At 39.5% G+C, this 18,357-nt stretch overlaps 1 protein-coding gene across 2 annotated transcripts in view; it reads left to right on the top strand.

Annotated features, from left to right (window-relative positions):
* PLEKHM3 (pleckstrin homology domain containing M3) overlaps window positions 1-17,199 on the top strand; it is a 250,326-nt gene extending 233,127 nt beyond the window's left edge. For both annotated transcript variants that reach the window (XM_089671288.1, XM_089671285.1), the window contains exon 8: window positions 12,920-17,199. In XM_089671288.1, coding sequence (XP_089527414.1) covers window positions 12,920-13,097 — 178 coding nt within the window. In that variant the 3' untranslated portion in view covers window positions 13,098-17,199. The remainder of the gene's footprint in view (window positions 1-12,919) is intronic.
* Window positions 17,200-18,357: the final 1,158 nt, after the last annotated feature.

Below are 18,357 nucleotides of genomic sequence, written 5' to 3'. Positions count from 1 at the left end.
TATACAAAGGTATAGTTGTCCTGGAAGTCTGTAAGTGACTGGTTTGAGGTTGGTTTGTCTTTTAGCTCCTTTCTGTGATGACTACTTCTTAGTTTCCTCTACTGGTTGGCTGCTCTCTGTTTGAGCTGTGCCGGCTGTCAGTCAGCTCAACTATATAAGTGTGTTGGGTTCTGTTCATGCATGTTATATTGTCTCCCACTGCAAAAAAAATATGTAATGTTCACTGGTTATATTTCAAACTTATCTTAAAGTATTGTTCTAGTTCAGAGTAGGGTTCTTCATTAAGTAGGGCTACCAAATAGTATATTCTGCTTTTATAAAATTGACATAATATGTGTATGTATTTTTTTTTTAATATTATGTTTTATAAAATTTGAAATTCCAGAACCAGATCTCTGATGCCTATAGACATAAGATGACAACCACAAGATCCACCCACCAAAATATCACTCATGAAAACAGTTGGTGTACAAACCAATATGCCAGTATAGGTCAAACATGCATGTTCAAGCACTATGTAGGCACACCTAGTGTATGAGTTATCAAGAGGAACAGTAGCTATTGGTCATGAAAAACTGAAGCTCTCCCCTCCAAGTCTGATCAGGAAGTAACTGGTACAGTCTTTACAAACTGGAGAGTGCCAAGTCTGGTACAGCTCTCCATAGAAACCAATTAGCTTCCAGGTTTTATTGTCAAAGCTTAAAGTGGTTCTAAGGGCTCTTTTTTTTTCATTTAAAATACTGAACACATAGGGGTTTATTTACTAAAGCTGGTTCACACAGAATCTGGTGCACGTCTGCATGGAAACCAATCAGCTTCCAGGTTTATTGCCAAAGCTGAATTGAACAAGCTGAGGTTAGAACCTGATTGGCTACCATGCATAGCTGAACCAGATTCTGAATGCACCAGTTTTAGTAAATCTCCCCATAGTGCCCTTAAGATGATCATTGCACTGCCTGGCTGAAAATGTCTGGATTGCACAAAATTCATCTTTTGTCTGATGTCATCTTTAGTTAAGAGCCCATTCACATTTGTGCAACTTGTCATGCAACTTCGGGGTCCAAAGTTGCATTACAGTTTGAACCCCATGTTTCCCAATGAGTACCATTCATATCTGTGCAACTTGAAAATAGTTCCTGTAGTAATTTTGATCCATCTTTCATATGCCTTGAGGGCCATAGACTTCAATGTAAACCCTCCATGAAAGTTTCATGAAAGTCGCACCTGAATAATATACATGTGACTTGTGTGTGACTTTGTAGAGCACAAATAATCATCCTTGGTCAAAGCTAAAGTCGCACTCACCCAAAGTTGCATCAAAACGCAATGGAAATCGCACAATTTTGGAGTCGCACAAGTGTGAATGGAACCTTATGTAATGGGGTGGATTTAGTAAAGGTAAATAGAGTGCATTTTGCAAGTGAAGTTGCACTCATTTTCCCCATAGCTTACTAAATTTAGTACATTTCTGCTGATTGCTATCATCCACATATGTGCAAGCAAAAATGCTTTTCTTTTTTATTTTCCTTGCACCCAATTGGCTATTTTTCTAAAGTGAATCTTTACCATATTTACATATGTATTCTCCCTAATGTTTTCCTATGTGTTTATGTACACATAGTCATTTACAGTCGTTTACAGGCAGCTGAGTTTACAGCCATTTTTTTTAATGCACCAAACTTGCATTCAGTAGTAGATTTTACCGGCGTTTCAAACACTTGTAAATGCGGTTAACCGCGTTTAGAAGCATTTGCGTTTATAAGCGTTTTTTAACTGTTCCATATCCAGGTGCTGTCCAGAGCCTTTTTTCATCATCAGATGCATGCAAAGCGTTTTCCATGTATTCAAATGGACCCAATACACCAGTGCAGTCAGTTCCAGGTTTGAAGGAAACAATGGTAGAACGTTCTGCATTATGCTCATGATGGGATCCATAGTGAATACAACCAGAAAAGACAGGTCATCTCAACACATACTGCTCTCTCTGCTTCTGCTCTCTCTATTTCTCTCAAAATGTCTGAAATAGTTATTTTTTTACTATTTTTCAGTGCATTCTGGGCATTTGGGAGGGTCTCCTGAGGTTATCTTTTAAAAACGCTTCTAAATACAAATGCATATAATGCAAACGCGGCTACGCTGACGTTTTTTACCTACCTTTTCCAGCAGTCGGTTTCCATCGTTCATAAGAGTTTTTCAAACGCCCCATGAACTAAGGGAAATGAGTGCAACTGCACTTGCAAAGTACACGGTCTATTTGCCTTTAGTAAATCCACCCCAATGTGTCCAACAGAATGGCTGTACTTGAAATTGATTTGCAGTCTTTTTGGTCATTAAAGTAAATCTAGGTACTTAGAAGACAAACTTAGAAGTAAATTGGAGTGCTTAGCAAAGCTGGAAACATGGCAGCAGGCTAAACTACATCATTCTTAGGTTGGCTTATTTATCCTTAGAACAGATTACCTTTGAAAGTAATGATTGGTAAGCTTGTGCGGAGACTGGGACTAACAGAATAAGTTCAGGGCTTTGGACAGTCCTCTAAAGGTGGGAATACACAATTAGAAAATCGACCGATCGGTCATCCGACAACCGAGAGGCGTTCATTCGTTGGTCGAAATCATGGCCCACAATAACCAATCTAAAATAATCATTTGTCGGGCAATACATAGTGTTGACATCTTCCATACAACTGGAAGTGATGCAGTGTGCATGTGACCTTGTAGCCATGCCCTTCCGGCCAGAACGAGCGATATACACAACAATTAAAAGCAATGAGTATAATATTGTTTATTACATTATCTATATACATAAATAGTGATACATAAAAATGGAATATTCATAATTCTAGTTTCATTATCTCATTAAGCCAATCTACTTTTAATATTTGGATTTTTCGTTCGTGTTTACAAAGATTCCTTGGACATAAACATCCGGGTCATCTTCTGTTTCCGCTCATGTGTGATAGCGCTTGATAGATTTTTTTCGTACAACCGTCATACCGCCACATAGAAAATCGGTCGTTCGTATGCGAAATTACAACATTTTGCACTGTTATTCAACCGGATTTTTTCATTCACAATATTGTTATCGGTTAAAACATCCTGCTCATCAACGAAGAGAAAATCATTCGATCAGCGGTTCTGTTAAATTTTTCGTATGATTTTCTTATCATGTGCTGGGCATTAGTCACTGAGCTTTTAATGAACTCTTCTCAATGCTTAGAGCAGCCAGGGAATGCACTCTAGTTGATCAGTCAGTACAGCATATACCCTGTTTCCCCTAACATAAGACATACACCGAAAATAAGACCTAGTGCTATTTTTGGGAATTGCTAAAGTATAAGACCTACTCCGAAAATAAGACCTAGTTGTGATCAGGGCTTTTTTTCAGCTGGAACATGGCGGAACGCCATTCCGCCACCTCCGGCACTGGCCCTGTGCACACCCATATCTACTATCTCTTATAAACACAGAAGCGCGGCTGAAGTGACAGCACCATCCACTCCCACAGAACCTCCCTATCTCTGTACTCACTGTGGGACAGGGAAGGAACAGATATCTGAGGGTGCAGTATGCAGTGTGTTTAGGGGCGGGGCATCTCCTCCTGCAGCCTAATGCATGGAAGCCGATGTCCCAGGGGTGATCACTGGCCAGTGGGGAAGAGGCGGAGCGGTAAGTGTGCACTGTGTGGGAAGACAAGACCTGAAACGGGAGTTGCTATAGAGAGGGGCCGGCTGCTGACAGCTGTGTTTTGCAAAGCTAGCTAACCATATGAGGGCAGTGGAGAGGGAGGGGGGATGTGCAAAGGGGAGCTGCAGTCAGGTGTTGCAGAGGTAAATTGAGTCAGGTGAGCTGCAGACAGGGTGCATAGGTGAGCTGCGGCTGGGGGGTGCAGAGGTGAGCTGAGTTGCAACCCACCTTTGCACCCCCCTGCCACAGCTCAGCTCTGCACCCCCTGGCCACAGCTCAACTCTGCACCCCCTGGCCACAGCTCAGCTCTGCACCCCCTGGCCACAGCTCAGCTCTGCACCCCCTAGCCACAGCTCACCTCTGCATTCCCTGTCTGCAACTCACCCCTTCACCCTGTCTGTGGCTCATATCTGCACCCTGTCTCAAACTGTCAAGTCACCCCTGCAACACCTGACTGCAGCTCACAACTGTCATCAGCCGGCCCTCTCCATAGTAATCCTCTTCCACAACTGCCTGCAGCTCACCTCTGCACCCCCTGTCCACACCTGGACATTTAAAAAATAAGACCTACCCCAAAAATAAGACCTAGTGTGTTTTTTTGAGCTAAAACAAATATAAGACAGTGTCTTATTTTCGGGGAAACACGGTAGTATAGCATTCGTGTTAAATTTTAGATGTAACGTTTTGGCACTTGTTTTCAAAGCAGGAGGATCATTTTCACATTATTCCTATGTCTGCCTTGGTCCAAGTTAATAAATACCAAGAACCATGACTTCTGTTCTTTGTCTGCGTGTTTTTATTTTGCAATTGTTCACCTTTATCTTCATTTCCTTTCCTGCATACAGACCTTTGGATAGAAACAGCAGGTGCATCTAGACAGCCAAACTATTTTATAGGAGCCAGTTGTACTAAAGTCTGTTGATAAGAGGCATAGGTAACTACAGGTATCAGCCAAGAGGGAAGGTGTGTCAGAAAAAGAACACAGACCTGATTCTACTATCATTGCAATTAGTCATTTTTCCTTAACATATTCCTACACAGCTGCATTCAGGTCACAACAAATTACTAGTGTGGTAGATAAGATTTGATAAATAAAGTTTTAATTCTGTGCTTTTACCTGTTCACACCTAGACATGTACACATCTTGTAAAACATTCCAGATACAGATCTCAGGAATGATGGAAATATCTAAGAGCTACCTAAATTATTCTTTGGTTGATTTCCAGTGTTTGTATTCCTAAATAAAAAATACCAGACTTTAAATATGGTAGTAACTAGTACTTAGTGGGTGACCAAGAAAAGATTACAGCAGATATCCAGCCAAGATTAACAAAGTAAAATGGAATAGCTCAATAAATGATAAAATAGAAAAACACACTTTTGCTGCAATATTCAGCTTCGGTTGAGATTTCCCCTGCAGTACTTTGCAGTGTGTTTTCTATCACTATATGTTCTCCATCTGTTGGCTAGAATCTTTCAACCCACTTCCCCTGAGCCCATGTTGTCCTGAACTCACCCCAGCCTGTGACTGAACAGCAAAAGGAAAAGCAGAACAGTGATTACCTAATTTCTCTGTCACTCTGCTTTCTTTTCCTAGCAGCATGCTTCTTGGCAGCACATGAACTGATTGGCTTTTCATACGGTTTCTTCATTTCACATGCCAGCCTTGCTGTACAAGGCCTGCAAAAGATTCATACCTGGTCAAATTCAGGTATCACAACATTTGCATTTAAAAAAAAATATAATATATATAATATTCAAGTTCACCTATAATAGAGTTTGTGTTATTCGGTTATGTTGGCTTAACCCACACACACTTTTTGACGATACTACCCAAAATAACTGGCGCTTCACAAACTGTGTCATTAACCCCTTGGCGTTGGCACTTCCCAGCCCTTTAAGGGGTTTTAGATGGCGGGAGGTGGGGTGGGGTTTGTGATCATATGACCACTGTGATTGGCTGTCACATGATTGGAAAGCTCCCGATCGCAATTAGAGATTGGGAGCTTTCTGTTAGCCGCTGGTAACGGTGCTGGGAGCTCACATGATGCGGGGACTCTGCACAGTTCTGGTGTTGTTTTTGGGTGTGCATTTATGCAGCCTCTCGGTGTTGAGGCCCACCCGCCAACATACTCATATATACGTGTGACTGGGAGGAAGGAGTTAAATGTATAAAAAACAACCAGGGACCTTAAAAGATTTGATACTTGTAGTAGATGGCAATAGATAATATTTCTATATACTCTGACAGCCTTTCCACTAGGTTTCCTGCAGTGGTTACTAGGGGTTCCTCATGGAATGAAAAATTTCTGCTTCTTGAATAAGTGACCACTGACATAATGATCTCTTAGCTACATGTCAGGGTAAAAAAAACTTCCCACTGGCGACAAATGTCCAGGAACACTCATCCCACTGATCATTATACCAATGTACCATGAGCTATAGATCTTGAAATTATTACCAGGAGTTCCCTGAGACCAGAAAGTTATTTCAAGAGTTCCTCCATATCAAAAAGGTTAGGAAAAGTTGCTCTAAAATATGTATGTAAGATATGTGTCTTGAGCAGAAATACTGCAATTCAACTCCAGGAGATACCTGGATCCAAAGGTTCTTTGTAGTGAGCACTGTCTTTCTGTATTGCAGAGGGATACATTGGTCACTACTGCCTCTATGTAGCAATCAACTCTGTGGAGTTGAGCTTTTTCATTACGTTATTATACTGTTAGAAGCTACAGTGCTTGTATTATCTTCCTGTGCATACATCGAAAATGCATTTCCAAGATTTGCCAGTAAACAAAATTGGTGACAGTAAAGATATTCTTTATATGAATGTTGTATATGATCAAGTGGGCAAAAAATTGAAGGCTTTAAAGTAATATTATAAATTTTGTTTGTTTTAAAATAACAAACATGTCATACTTACCTGCTCTGTGCAGTGGTTTTGCACAGAGCAGCCCCAATCCTCCTCTTCTGGCATCCCCCATTGGCGCTCCTGGCCCACCCCCCCCATCAAGTGCCCCCACAGCAGTCCACTCTGGGGCACTTGTGTGTGCTCACTCCCGAACCCTGCTCCTTGTGTCCATAAAATATACAGAGTGGAGGTCGGGCCTGCCCTCCCGCTCTCTCGTCTCTGGCTCTGATTGCCTGAGCCAATGCCGAGCGATAGAACCTCGGTTCTCTTGCACATCTCTGGATCAGGCTCAGGCATAGGCATGTATTTAGTGGGGCTGCAGGGGAAGCTGTATGCAGAAACTGTGACTTTGCTGTGACAAATTTGTAGACGAGAAATGGCTAACCTGACAATACATGGACCCCAAATGGGAAATTATATACAGTACACCGTCAACTGTTACAATATACAGGTGTCAAATGCACAAACAAGATAATATGCGAGCAACACATGGGTAATTCAGATCAAAGAACAGGCACTCATAACTATACAGAGACAGCAAACTGGCAATTGTGACAAGTCACTATGCAGCCAAGAAATGGGCAATTGTGTCTGTATAGTGGCTACAGACTGGCAATTATGACAATATGCGAGGAATCGTGACAATATACACACAAGTGTGTAATTGTGACACTTTAATCTATTAATATATTGCAGCCTATCATTTGGTAGATGTGGTGGTTGGCCTTTTTCAGGCTTTTTTTTTTTTTTTTTTACTTAGGTATCCTGCCAGTAACACTCTTCCTGTCCTAGAAAGACCACGCTCACTCACTCCACTGTATCCATGGAGAAGCAGCACAGTCACACAGATTAACATATTTTTTCTGTACTTGCACTTACCCTGAACGAAAGAAAACAAATTCAGCCACCATATCTTCAGTATATTATATTTTTGGTATTGGGTTTAGATATCCTGTGGGCTTACCCTAACACATAAATTCATCTGAGCCCTAAAACATAACCTAATATTTTCATTTAACCTTCCCTGCACACTGCTAGATCATAAAGAAAAAGTAAAAACATGTACAAAGCATACCTGCTCACTGGATATAAAAAAAATCATAACTTATATGTCCTAAACTAAAAGAACAAAAATATGCTTTTTAATATACTTTTAATTGTATTTTTTGCTCCTATTTTTTACACCTATAATAAATAAATAGAACATATATACCAACCCTCTGTACATTCCCTTGAAGTCTGATTAGATGCTTTGGTTTACTTAAAGTGGAATTTCACTCTCTCAATCATCATAATGCTGCTAGCATTAATAAACAGATAGGAAAGTATATTATATTTACTTGTTTTAAAGGTTTTTTTTTCCTTTTACATTTTTTCAGTTACTTCCTGGTTTCTGGCGTAGGCAAATGATGTCAAACATCCCAGGAGTGTTCAGGAGAGGAGAGGGGTTTTCTCAGCTAAGCACACCGTCTGCATGCCTGAACTAAGAGTAGATGGATTCCAGGAAATAAATGCAACATGTATCATCTGCCCTTATTCAAGATGGCCATAGCCAGAAATGATAGGGAGTGTTTTTAAAAGTGATTTCTCAGCAAAACAAAGCATGGAAACATGGATGGATGAGTTTGCTTTAAATATTAAAAATGAATTAAACAGTGTTTGCGGTGCTCAAATGCATTGTAGTTCCACTTTAAAGTATGCTAACGTAATACTTTTTTTTTTTCTTTGAATTGTGTACCCCTCCAATTACCTATGATCCCTGCTTTCTAGGGGTTACATCATCATGCATACTGGGCTCACAGTACTCCGGGACTAAGCAGATAAAAGGGTATTGATATACAGTATTTTATTTATTTATTTTTTTTAATAAAATAGAAATACTGGGAGGGAGGCAATCCTGGAGTTCCGCTTTAATATGTATAGTGTTTACCTTCACTAAAACAGAAATATACGAGAGCACTGAGGATGATCAGTTCATTTAGCTAAAATTGCCAAGGACACACAACATTCAATGCACTTTACTTTTGTCATTCACAGGGGTGCTGTAAAATTACACCTTGATTGTGGTAAAATTACCTCAATTATATGAAACCATCACTTATCTTTGAACTGGAGAGCTTGAATGTTTACATGTTTTGACTGCTGTCTTGCAGTGTCTCTATTCCAAAGAACTGTTATCTATTTCTAGTTTGTTAGATATAATAGACCAAGCTGAAGCCTGTGTACTATTAAATCCAGTGGAGCAAATTGATGGCTATTTGGTTTCCATTAGACCCCTGTCCTGACAAGCCAACGTCTATTTACTTTACATTATACAAAGTAGAGCCAATTAGCAGCTATTTACTGTCCATCAGGCCTTGTAGAACAATTTCAGGTATATTTGCACTGTTTTATACAGCAGTCAACATTGCATTAGCTCTGACTGTATTTAGGTCAGTTATTGGGTTCCTGTGATGTGAAAAGGGCTAATCTTGTTTTGTTCAAAAAGCCATTGTGTGTATTTTGAACATTTAATGTAATAGGAGAAAATCAACACTGTACATAGCTGTGGCCTGGTTTACAGCCAAGTAGTGGAAGGCTATAATGAATGAGATTGTATTACGTACTTTCTGTTATTTATTTAAGATCTGCAATGCACTGTTTTAGACATTTGCGTCTGTAAATTGTTTTATATTATTAATATTACTATCCTTTATTTTTATATATATTTTTATCCTATTGTTATTCTTTTTTTTTTAACATACCAACATTTTAGAAGAAAACTGCACTAAAAGAAATCTGTAGGTAGCCAATGGTGACTTTCTTAAAATGCTGCATGCTTTGGCTTCCATGCTTTTGCAATGGCTATAATGTTTTTGAGCCACCAATTTGGAACAAGAATGTGGTAATTGCAATTATCTGGTATGCATTGCTAAATTCCTTCCCAATTATGAACTGGCAGGTTTGATTGAAAAATAAAATTCTGAACTGATAATATTTGACAAATTACTATCTGTCTGTATGATGAACAACATAATGATATGCACTGGTGATAAGAGACGCCTGTTATTTATTACAAGCTGTTACATGATATCATTGTGAAGCTAAATAATATTTGTACACGGCTTATTTTAAGTCAGATTAGAAATAATAATACATTTTAGAAAGTGTATGGTTATGTAATTGTTTGGATCTTGAAGGGTTATCTACATAAGGTCAGGGGTGTTTATTATATGGTATTAAAATAATATTCTCTTTCTAAATAGTATTTATTGAGTCTTCTATAAACAATTTTACATAATATTTGAGGGAGCCATAGAAAGTCCCCAGAACACAAAGGCCTCTTTCACATGAGCAATCCGTTCTGGTCCACCTGTCAGTTTTTCAGACATACTTGCTCAGATGTTCCATGTATTCCTGTGGACCAGTGGGTGTAAACAGATAAGTGTCCGTTAACACCTACCTACCTCTGATCTGATCTGCTGAAAAAAAAGGGGATCAGTTCCCGTCTGTCTAGACAGATCAGATCAGAGGTTATTCGGGTGTAGCCTGACAGCCGGTTCATTTACACCTGACCACCCGTAGAGCAGAACTATCTGTGTTTATGTCCGTTCTGCATAAACTGAGTGGACCTGTCATCCAACTGCTCTGCTCCAATCAGCAGGGGATCAGTGGACAGATCCCCTGCTGAGCAAATCGGATTCTACCCCGTGTAAAAGGGACCAAGGCATAGTTCAATCAAAGGGAGAAGATTTTTCAATAAGTATTAATCTCTGAGGTAATATGCAGTACAATGCACATTATAACATATCAAGAGAAGAGGAAATGAAACCAAAAATATGCCAAATTAGAGTAGGTGTGCAGCATTAGAGAGGTAAACGCACAACTGGTCATCAAGTTATTAATTCCAAGGAGGAAGTGATATGCTCACACATCACCAAAAAAGAGAGCGCATACCATATTTTTTGCTCCATAAGATGCACCTGACCATAAGACGCACCTAGGTTTTAGAGGAGGAAAAAAAGGAAAAAAATATTGTGAACCAATTAACTGCAGACATAGTACAGGAAATGACCAGAAACTACGGATGTACTACAGGTGGTGTCCAGAGACTGCAAACATAGTACAGGAGGTGACCAGAGACTGCAAACATAGTACAGGAGGTGACCAGAGACTGAAGTCATAGTAGAGGAGATGACCAGAGACTGTGGACATAGTACAGGAGATGACCAGAGACTTCAGACATAGTACAGGAGGTGTCCAGAGACTGCAAACATAGTACAGGAGGTGACCAGAGACTGCGGACACAGTACAGGAGATGACCAGAGACTGCGGACACAGTACAGGAGATGACCAGAGACTGCGGACATAGTACAGGAGATAACCAAAGACTGCGGACATAGTCCAGGAGATGACCAGAGACTGCGGATGTACTACAGGAGATGACCAGAGACTGCAGATGTACTACAGGAGAAGGTGATGACACCGTTGGACCGAGGAACAGGTAGGACCAAGGAGCAGGTTCTGCTGCACAGAAGAGCCAAGCAGCCGGCCCGGTATTCTAACATGGCAGCGACGAGGGGAATACCAGGCCGGTCGCTCCATAAGACGCACAGACATTCCCCCGCATTTTTTTGGGGGAAAAGTGTGTCTTATGGAGCGAAAAATACGGTATATGTCCTCCAGCCACTGCAATAAATGGGTACAATGCAAAAGGCTTCCTAGGATAGCAGAGAAAGAAAGATGAATAGAGGAAAGAGAGAAATATAACCTGCCTAGGTGTCCACCTCCACCACCACTGAAATCCGCTTTAAGGGAGAGTATTGTACATAAAGTATCAAAGGATTTCAGAGCCTCTGGAACTTTGTCCTTCCTAAACTAGTATTTTATAGAAATTCTGAATTGTTTATTTCTGTATTGGGCAACACCCCTGGTTAGTTTGTCACAGGTTTTCCTTGCTGTTTGTGTTCCTGTTAGGGACATTTCCCTTTCCTGTTGCGGGACCCATTTGCCAGCAGGATAGGGGTACTTTCCCTAATTGGGAAACAGCTGTGAAAACTTAAAGTGGTTATAAAACCTAAATATTTTAAAAAATGTTTGCGCATCAGTATCTCTCCTAACCCTTTTATGCTTACCTGAGCCCTCATTCATTCCAGCGCTGTGTATCGCCTTTCATTTCCTGGTTTCACTGGCTTTCCTGAGGCAGCAGGAGCCATTGACTCCCACTGCTGTCAATCAAAGCCAGTGAATAGGGGGGGCGGGGGCCAAGTCCCATTGCTTGTGTCTGTAGATGCAGACAGCAAGTCTTGGGAGCGAGCATGCAAGAGTGCATCCTTTTATGTTCTTTTCCATCTTTATAATGTTCCATTACCTTGTTACGCAGGACTTTTGACAGTTCTTTTCTCATCCCCATGGCTCAGTATCTGGCCTAGTCAGTGCTTCCACATACGAGCTAACAAACTCATTGACTATTTATACACTGCCACTAATTGCAATTTAAAAAGCCACAGATGTGGGACATTAACCATTAATTGGCATTTTAACCTGTGTGTGTCACCTTGTGTGTCTGTACCAAGGCCAAACATTCCAGGGTATGTAATCTTTTGATCATGGCCATTTGGGTGATTTCTGTTGTCATTATGAGTTAAAAAGGAGCCAAACAACTATTTGATAATAAATGGCTTCATCTGATCATCATCCTTCAATCAAAGAGCATTTTTGGCATGATCAGTCATATTTTCAATATCAATGCCAAAATTTCACAATTTCTGCCAGGGTATGCAAACTTTTGAACACAGCTGTATATGTAAACAATTAAAGTGAAAACAAATCTCCAGTCAATGCAATTATGTATTAATTAAAGCATATTAAATGTATTCTTATGAACAGCTTGTATAATGAATTTGATTTTAGATCAGTTTCTTCCAATCCCCCGTAAAGCCATGCTCAGATTGGGAGTGGAAGTGTTGGTGCAAGGAGACAGGCTCTGCTATATGTAAATAATTAACAGGGAACAAGCTGATAGAAGGAGAGAACAGAGGGCTGAGCTACTTCTACTGCTTCTCCACTATCCAGTCACAGGCTGGGGGCAATCTTTAGTGCTTACCTGTGGCTTAGAGGAGTCAGATCGCAAGCCGGGCTCTGGGGTCTGGCAGTCCTGTATAAATCTCAGGAATGGATGGGAAAATAGCAAATACTTTGTCAGACAAGAAAATCCATGGGGATTGTATATGGGACTGTATATGGATACAGTATGTATTTCAACTGTGTATTTAAATTCTTGCCTGGTGGTCAGCTTTAAAAGGACTATAGTTTGATTTTCATCCATTGTCTCCTATTTCAGGTGTGAAAATTGTGGCGCTGTCTTCCATACTGACTGCAAAGTGAAAACTGTCCCCTGCCCAAGATGTGTTCGCAAGGAGCTGCAGAAGAAACAGAAATCGTTCTGGAAAAGGCTGAATGTGGATGACAGCTTGGAAGAGTCCTGCAGTATGTTTGAGCTGTCTTATCAGGGCACGTGACCAATGCAGTCCTAAGTCATTGCAGTTGTTTTCCCTTACCTGCTGCTAGCCAAGCCAGAGTAGAAATCATTTAGGAAGTAATAGTTGGTACCTGGTAACATGTTGCAAAGGAAGCACTCCTCTAGCTATTAGTTTTCTTATGACTTTTCCCTTTCCCCAAGGCACTATAATGACAATTTTACCCTACCCCAGCTCTAAAGTAAGAACATGTACCATAATAGAAGAGACCCCTATTTCCCTGCATGTGTTTATTATTTATTCAGGTTCTAGCTAATGCAATTTGAGTAATTTAGAATGGGAAGGTGCAATGTTATTTATTTTATAATGCATGCACATATGGAGTCCCCTATCTCCATGTGTAAACTTGTTCACTGCCACTCTGAAATTCTCTCATGTGTCCCGTTGCAAAGATCTTTGGGTGGAGGGTGTAGATGGGGAAGAATGTACTAAAACTGGAGCAGCTGTTCATAATAACCAATCTGCTTCATCCTTCAGCTTTTTCTGTTAAACTTTGAAAATGAGAGCTAGAAGCTGATTGGCTGCTCCAGATTCTGGTTGCTCAATTCTTACAAAATTCCTCTTTGTACCTGACATATTGGAAATTTCAACAATTTCTTTATGTATTTATCACTATTGAACCTCACTGTTTAAAAGTAGGTGTACAAAGGGAACTTTGGGGGATGCTATTGCTGACCTTTTTTAAAAAAAAACATGTAGTTGCCTGACTGTTGCTGGATTCAGTGTTTCCTGAGAAATTGATCTAGTAATAGTATAGAGAGTCAGAGTAAAATCTAAAATCCTGATCTGTGTGCTTCTTTCAGGTTGGTGATTCATGGAATATTAAAATGTATCTGCAGCCAAATATTTTTTGGGGGGATAAAGTGGGAAAGGACTAGAACATTTTACAGTTTTATTGCTGCCTGAAGCCCCAATTATCATTTTCCCCCTCTTCTCTAGTCCTGGTGATGGGAATGAGGGGAACTCCCAAGAGGGACACAGAAAAAAATAATATAGAGCCATGGCCTCCTTTTAAAAAAAAATGCTGCATTGCTTAACTACATTTACATCTGCACATCGTTTTCACAAATATCTGTTGATCCTGCCAATGAGTCCACTCAATGCAGTTTCCTGTGATGGTGTGGTAACAATGCTGCACATCTCCAGAATTTAAAGCAGAGTTGCCACTCATGTAGGCTGTGCCTGTTTGCACAACATTGGGATGAAAAAAATGTTGCAAGAGGTATGGCTGTCATTAGTGATTCACAAGCCTGTATCTTTTCATCAGCACCTGCAAACACTTAGTCCTGCCCACTGCCTTCTGGATTAACAGCACTGCCTCTATTGTTGAATTGTCACACTGTGGGGCCTGCAGTGTCTGTATGATTGAAAACACAAACAAAGGAGGATCTGGCTCACATAAGGAAGGTGATTAGTTTACGAGGTTGTGCATCATATTCATGTTGCCAGGACTGGAAGTGAGGGAACAAGGATTGGGGCCTCAGTCAACAATTAAAAATGGACAGAGGTTCTGACCATTCTGCACTATATCCAAACAAATCACTCTTAGTGGAATCACTCTTTAAAATATCAGGAACACAATGATAGGCAAGCCAAGCAGCTAACAATTTTAAGAGGGGAAGTCAGTAAGTCCAAAAGAGGTCATTGATGAAAAAAACAAAGCCGTGGAAAAAATGTACAGAGAAAAAGTCAACCCTTTTGGGTTATTTTCCTGTTATGTTGTTTCTTTTGGATTGCAGCATGCCATCTACAGTAAGCTGAGCACTTCTACTAAAGTATAATAGTAACCTTCATAATGGATAATGGTTGAAGCCGAAATCCAAGCTAAACATATATTACCTAAATACCAGAGCCATGTGTGTTCTTCCATTTTGGTGTTCTGTGTTTTTTTTCTTTTAAGACCAGTAATTCACCATGAAACAATTCTTGCACTCTGCCTCTGTGCAGGATTTTCCTGTAATAAAGACCAGTCCTTGCTGCTCTCTTTAATTGTGCTGATTGTCTGGTCTTGTATCTGCCCCTTATAGTTTTGTGAAGGCCGTCAGTAGTGGATGAGCCTGCTGGGTCCCTTCTAAAGCTTCGCTCAGGTTATATGTATCCCAGTGACAGTGTCACTGCTATTTGTATGGTGTAGTATCTGGGTATGCAAAGGAAATTGGTAAAAACAAAGTTAATTTATATCTTCTGTGACTATTAAGGAATATATTCAAAGGAAAGTTATTATGCCTAGAATTCAGCTTTAACTTTATTGTACTAAGATAGGTAAACCTGTAGGGAGAGAGATATTCTAGAGGAAATCTGCAGAGCTAGAAATGATCATTCCCATTATTTCCTAAAGAATACCATAACCTTTAAAAGGAGCCTTCATAATTGTGTAAGTTATTTCTTGTTAGGGTTCAGGTTACAGTGTGTTGGATGAGAAGGGTTGCAGGTGTTCCACACACAGCCACTTAGGTTCTCTTTTCTTTGCAAACCATCAAGGAGACGGCATTTATGGACACAAACAATACACTGCTCTTTTCTGTTTTTTTTTTTTTCTTTGTAAAGAAACAAATCAAGGGCAAGCTTTGTACAATGGATTAATCAGGACAATTTATACTGAAACGTATTTGATGTTTTGTTTACAAATACAGAGCATTTCAGAATGACGCACATGGGCTTCAATCTGCATGGTTCAAAAATTGGAACTCTGCGGTGGCAAAAACTGCAGATGACTCTGAACTGGTGTTTTGTTCAATGTCAGTGTTTTCAAAAGCCCACATGCAAGGCAGAGCGATTTGTTTTATGTCATGTGTTTAAAAAATAATGGTGCCTTTAATCTTACAGGTGGAGAAATCAAATCTCATAATAATTATACCGTAATTATTCTGCTATTCTTACATTGTCCCATTTTGTGTGCTCATGAAACTTGAGAGGAGGCCTTGAGTTCATTTTGTCACCCGTAAATATGAGAGGGTGTGTGTTTTTGTCCAGTAAAATTTTATTATCTCTAATCACAAGCCTTTCTTAATCTGAATTGTACAGAATATATAAATTGTCCTAAACCAGAAACCTTTTGTCTAGTAGAATTGTAAATATAATTTCCTAGATTTTTTTTTTATTTTGATTATTGTGTTCCTTTTGGTACATGGAGTTCCATAATGTCGTAGTCCTCTTAATTACCACTAATACACACTGACCTCTTTGTTGGCCTAGGGTACTCATTCAATGCAGGAGTTACCTGTCAATTCTTCCAAATCAATAACAAATCCTGTCTAACCTTTGAGAAATGGGATAGACCAACTCTTTGAAAACTTCTAAAATGCATATATTTATTATTCAGTTAAAAGAAACTGGTTGCAAAGTTTGGGAGATTTCATACAACCTAATTTAGCCAATAAAGCAACCAGTTGCACTTGGTAAAGTAGAATGTCAGTTATGTAACCAATGAGCAATGAAAGACTGGGGTCCACTGTACTACTAGCCCAGAGGGCTTTATTTATCTTTTTTTTCTTTTCTTCTTTTTTTTTACCTTTCATGTGAATAATGCACTAAAACAAATAAAAAGGGTTCATTGCATAGCATTGTTTGCAGAAATACCATGCAGTACTTTTCCATTAAGAACTCACCAAATAAAGTATGAAATAATGAATAGAACTTTGTACTGAGATCTTGCTATATCTCCACACATTATCTGGTGTATACTACTTAAGGCCTGTACTATACATTGTATGGCAATCACTCTATAGGTGTGTGCTATCTACAGTTTACTCCATTGTGTTACTTATAATACCTCATCTGTGTTCTTCTCAGGCTTCATCAAATCAGACATGACATCTATTATTAACTGTTTCCATACAAGAGATCTAATATAGGCTTGAGGGGTATAAAGAGGATTATGCTGAAAAATGTGATTTTACTTAAGCAGCGCTGAATGCTCACATTCACATTAAGACCGCTCTATTTCTGAACATTAATACTGCCTTAGTAATACAGCATCTTTCAGATTAAACTTCTTATTCAATGAATGGATCTCAACCAACCGAGGATTTAACTATTCTACAATACATTCTTGGTGTTTCAATAAAAGCATGGAATATCTGAATAGTGTTTATGTGCCTTCATTTCTGCAAAACATTTTCCAGCCAGTTGCTATGTTTCCTGTGGTGTACAGGATCAGTACTGTGGAATTTCTTCAAAGATAAGTTTAATTAAAAGCAGGATAAAAAAAAATACAAACAGTAACATAAACTGATTATTTGCCCTGACAATCATATTGTTAAAACAAGGATAACACTGAGATTTGAATTAAACATTCAGATTTGCATCCCAATCTGCTTCTGTAGTTAGTAGGGATTCCACATATTCCAAAGGTAAGAGGTAACAGGATACTTGTCTTTGATGTGTTATTTTATGGTTCAGCAGAAAACTATTAATCAGTTTTTTTTAATCTACTCTAATAGAAGGGAAAGCCAACACTTGCTTTTCTTTTTTTTTTTTTTTTTACTTAGTTCCCACTACCACCTGGAGTAATGTTCATTTGTTTTTATTCTTATCAGACGTGATCCAACCATTTTCACTGTGCAGCCCTGCTCCAAGCTTCACTGCCTTTCTTTGGAGCAACCGTTAAAGGACCCATGAGTTTGGTTTCCCTATAGCAATGAATCGGGGTGGTGCTGTTCCAAGCAGGCCCACACAGTGAGGCTCCATGCACACTGGGCGTTTCAATAGCGCTGGTAATGTTAGCTGTGTAAAGTCAGCGTCTTTGTACTAGTGTTTAGCTGCATTTTTTCGCGTTTGCATTTTTTAGAGTTTTTTTACCAGAAAAAAATTTTTTTTTTGGTCAAAAAAAGTCCACGTTTCACCATGTTTTACTGCATTAGTGCTGCTTTAGAGCATTTTTACAGCTAAAGAACTCCTCTAGAAACCCGCTAGTTCTGGGTTTTTTTCCAGCCAAAAAACGTCCCTGACAAAAAAACGTTGATTACAGTCTGTGTGCATGGACACATAGGATAACATGCTGAGGAGTTTACTGGCTGTAGAAACACATGTCAAAAGCCAAAAACAGCAGCTGTAAAAACATCCAGTGTGCATGAGGACTGTAGAGAGCTGAATCAGGGCCATATAAGAGCAGGTGGGCAGTACTTGGGTGGGTGGAGCGAACAAAGTTAAAAAAAAAATGTACAGTTGTCCTTTAAAGTGTATATGTAGCCAAAACTATTTATATATTTTTTGTTTTTGGATAAAGTAGAGAAGAGCTAAA

Source organism: Staurois parvus, unplaced genomic scaffold, assembly GCF_062004578.1.
Source record: "Staurois parvus isolate SC_StPar_1 unplaced genomic scaffold, SC_StPar_1.0 ptg000011l, whole genome shotgun sequence".
In the NCBI taxonomy this organism is placed as follows: domain Eukaryota; kingdom Metazoa; phylum Chordata; class Amphibia; order Anura; family Ranidae; genus Staurois; species Staurois parvus.
Note: the sequence above shows the minus strand (reverse complement) of the source record. Positions and strands in the feature narration are given on the sequence as shown.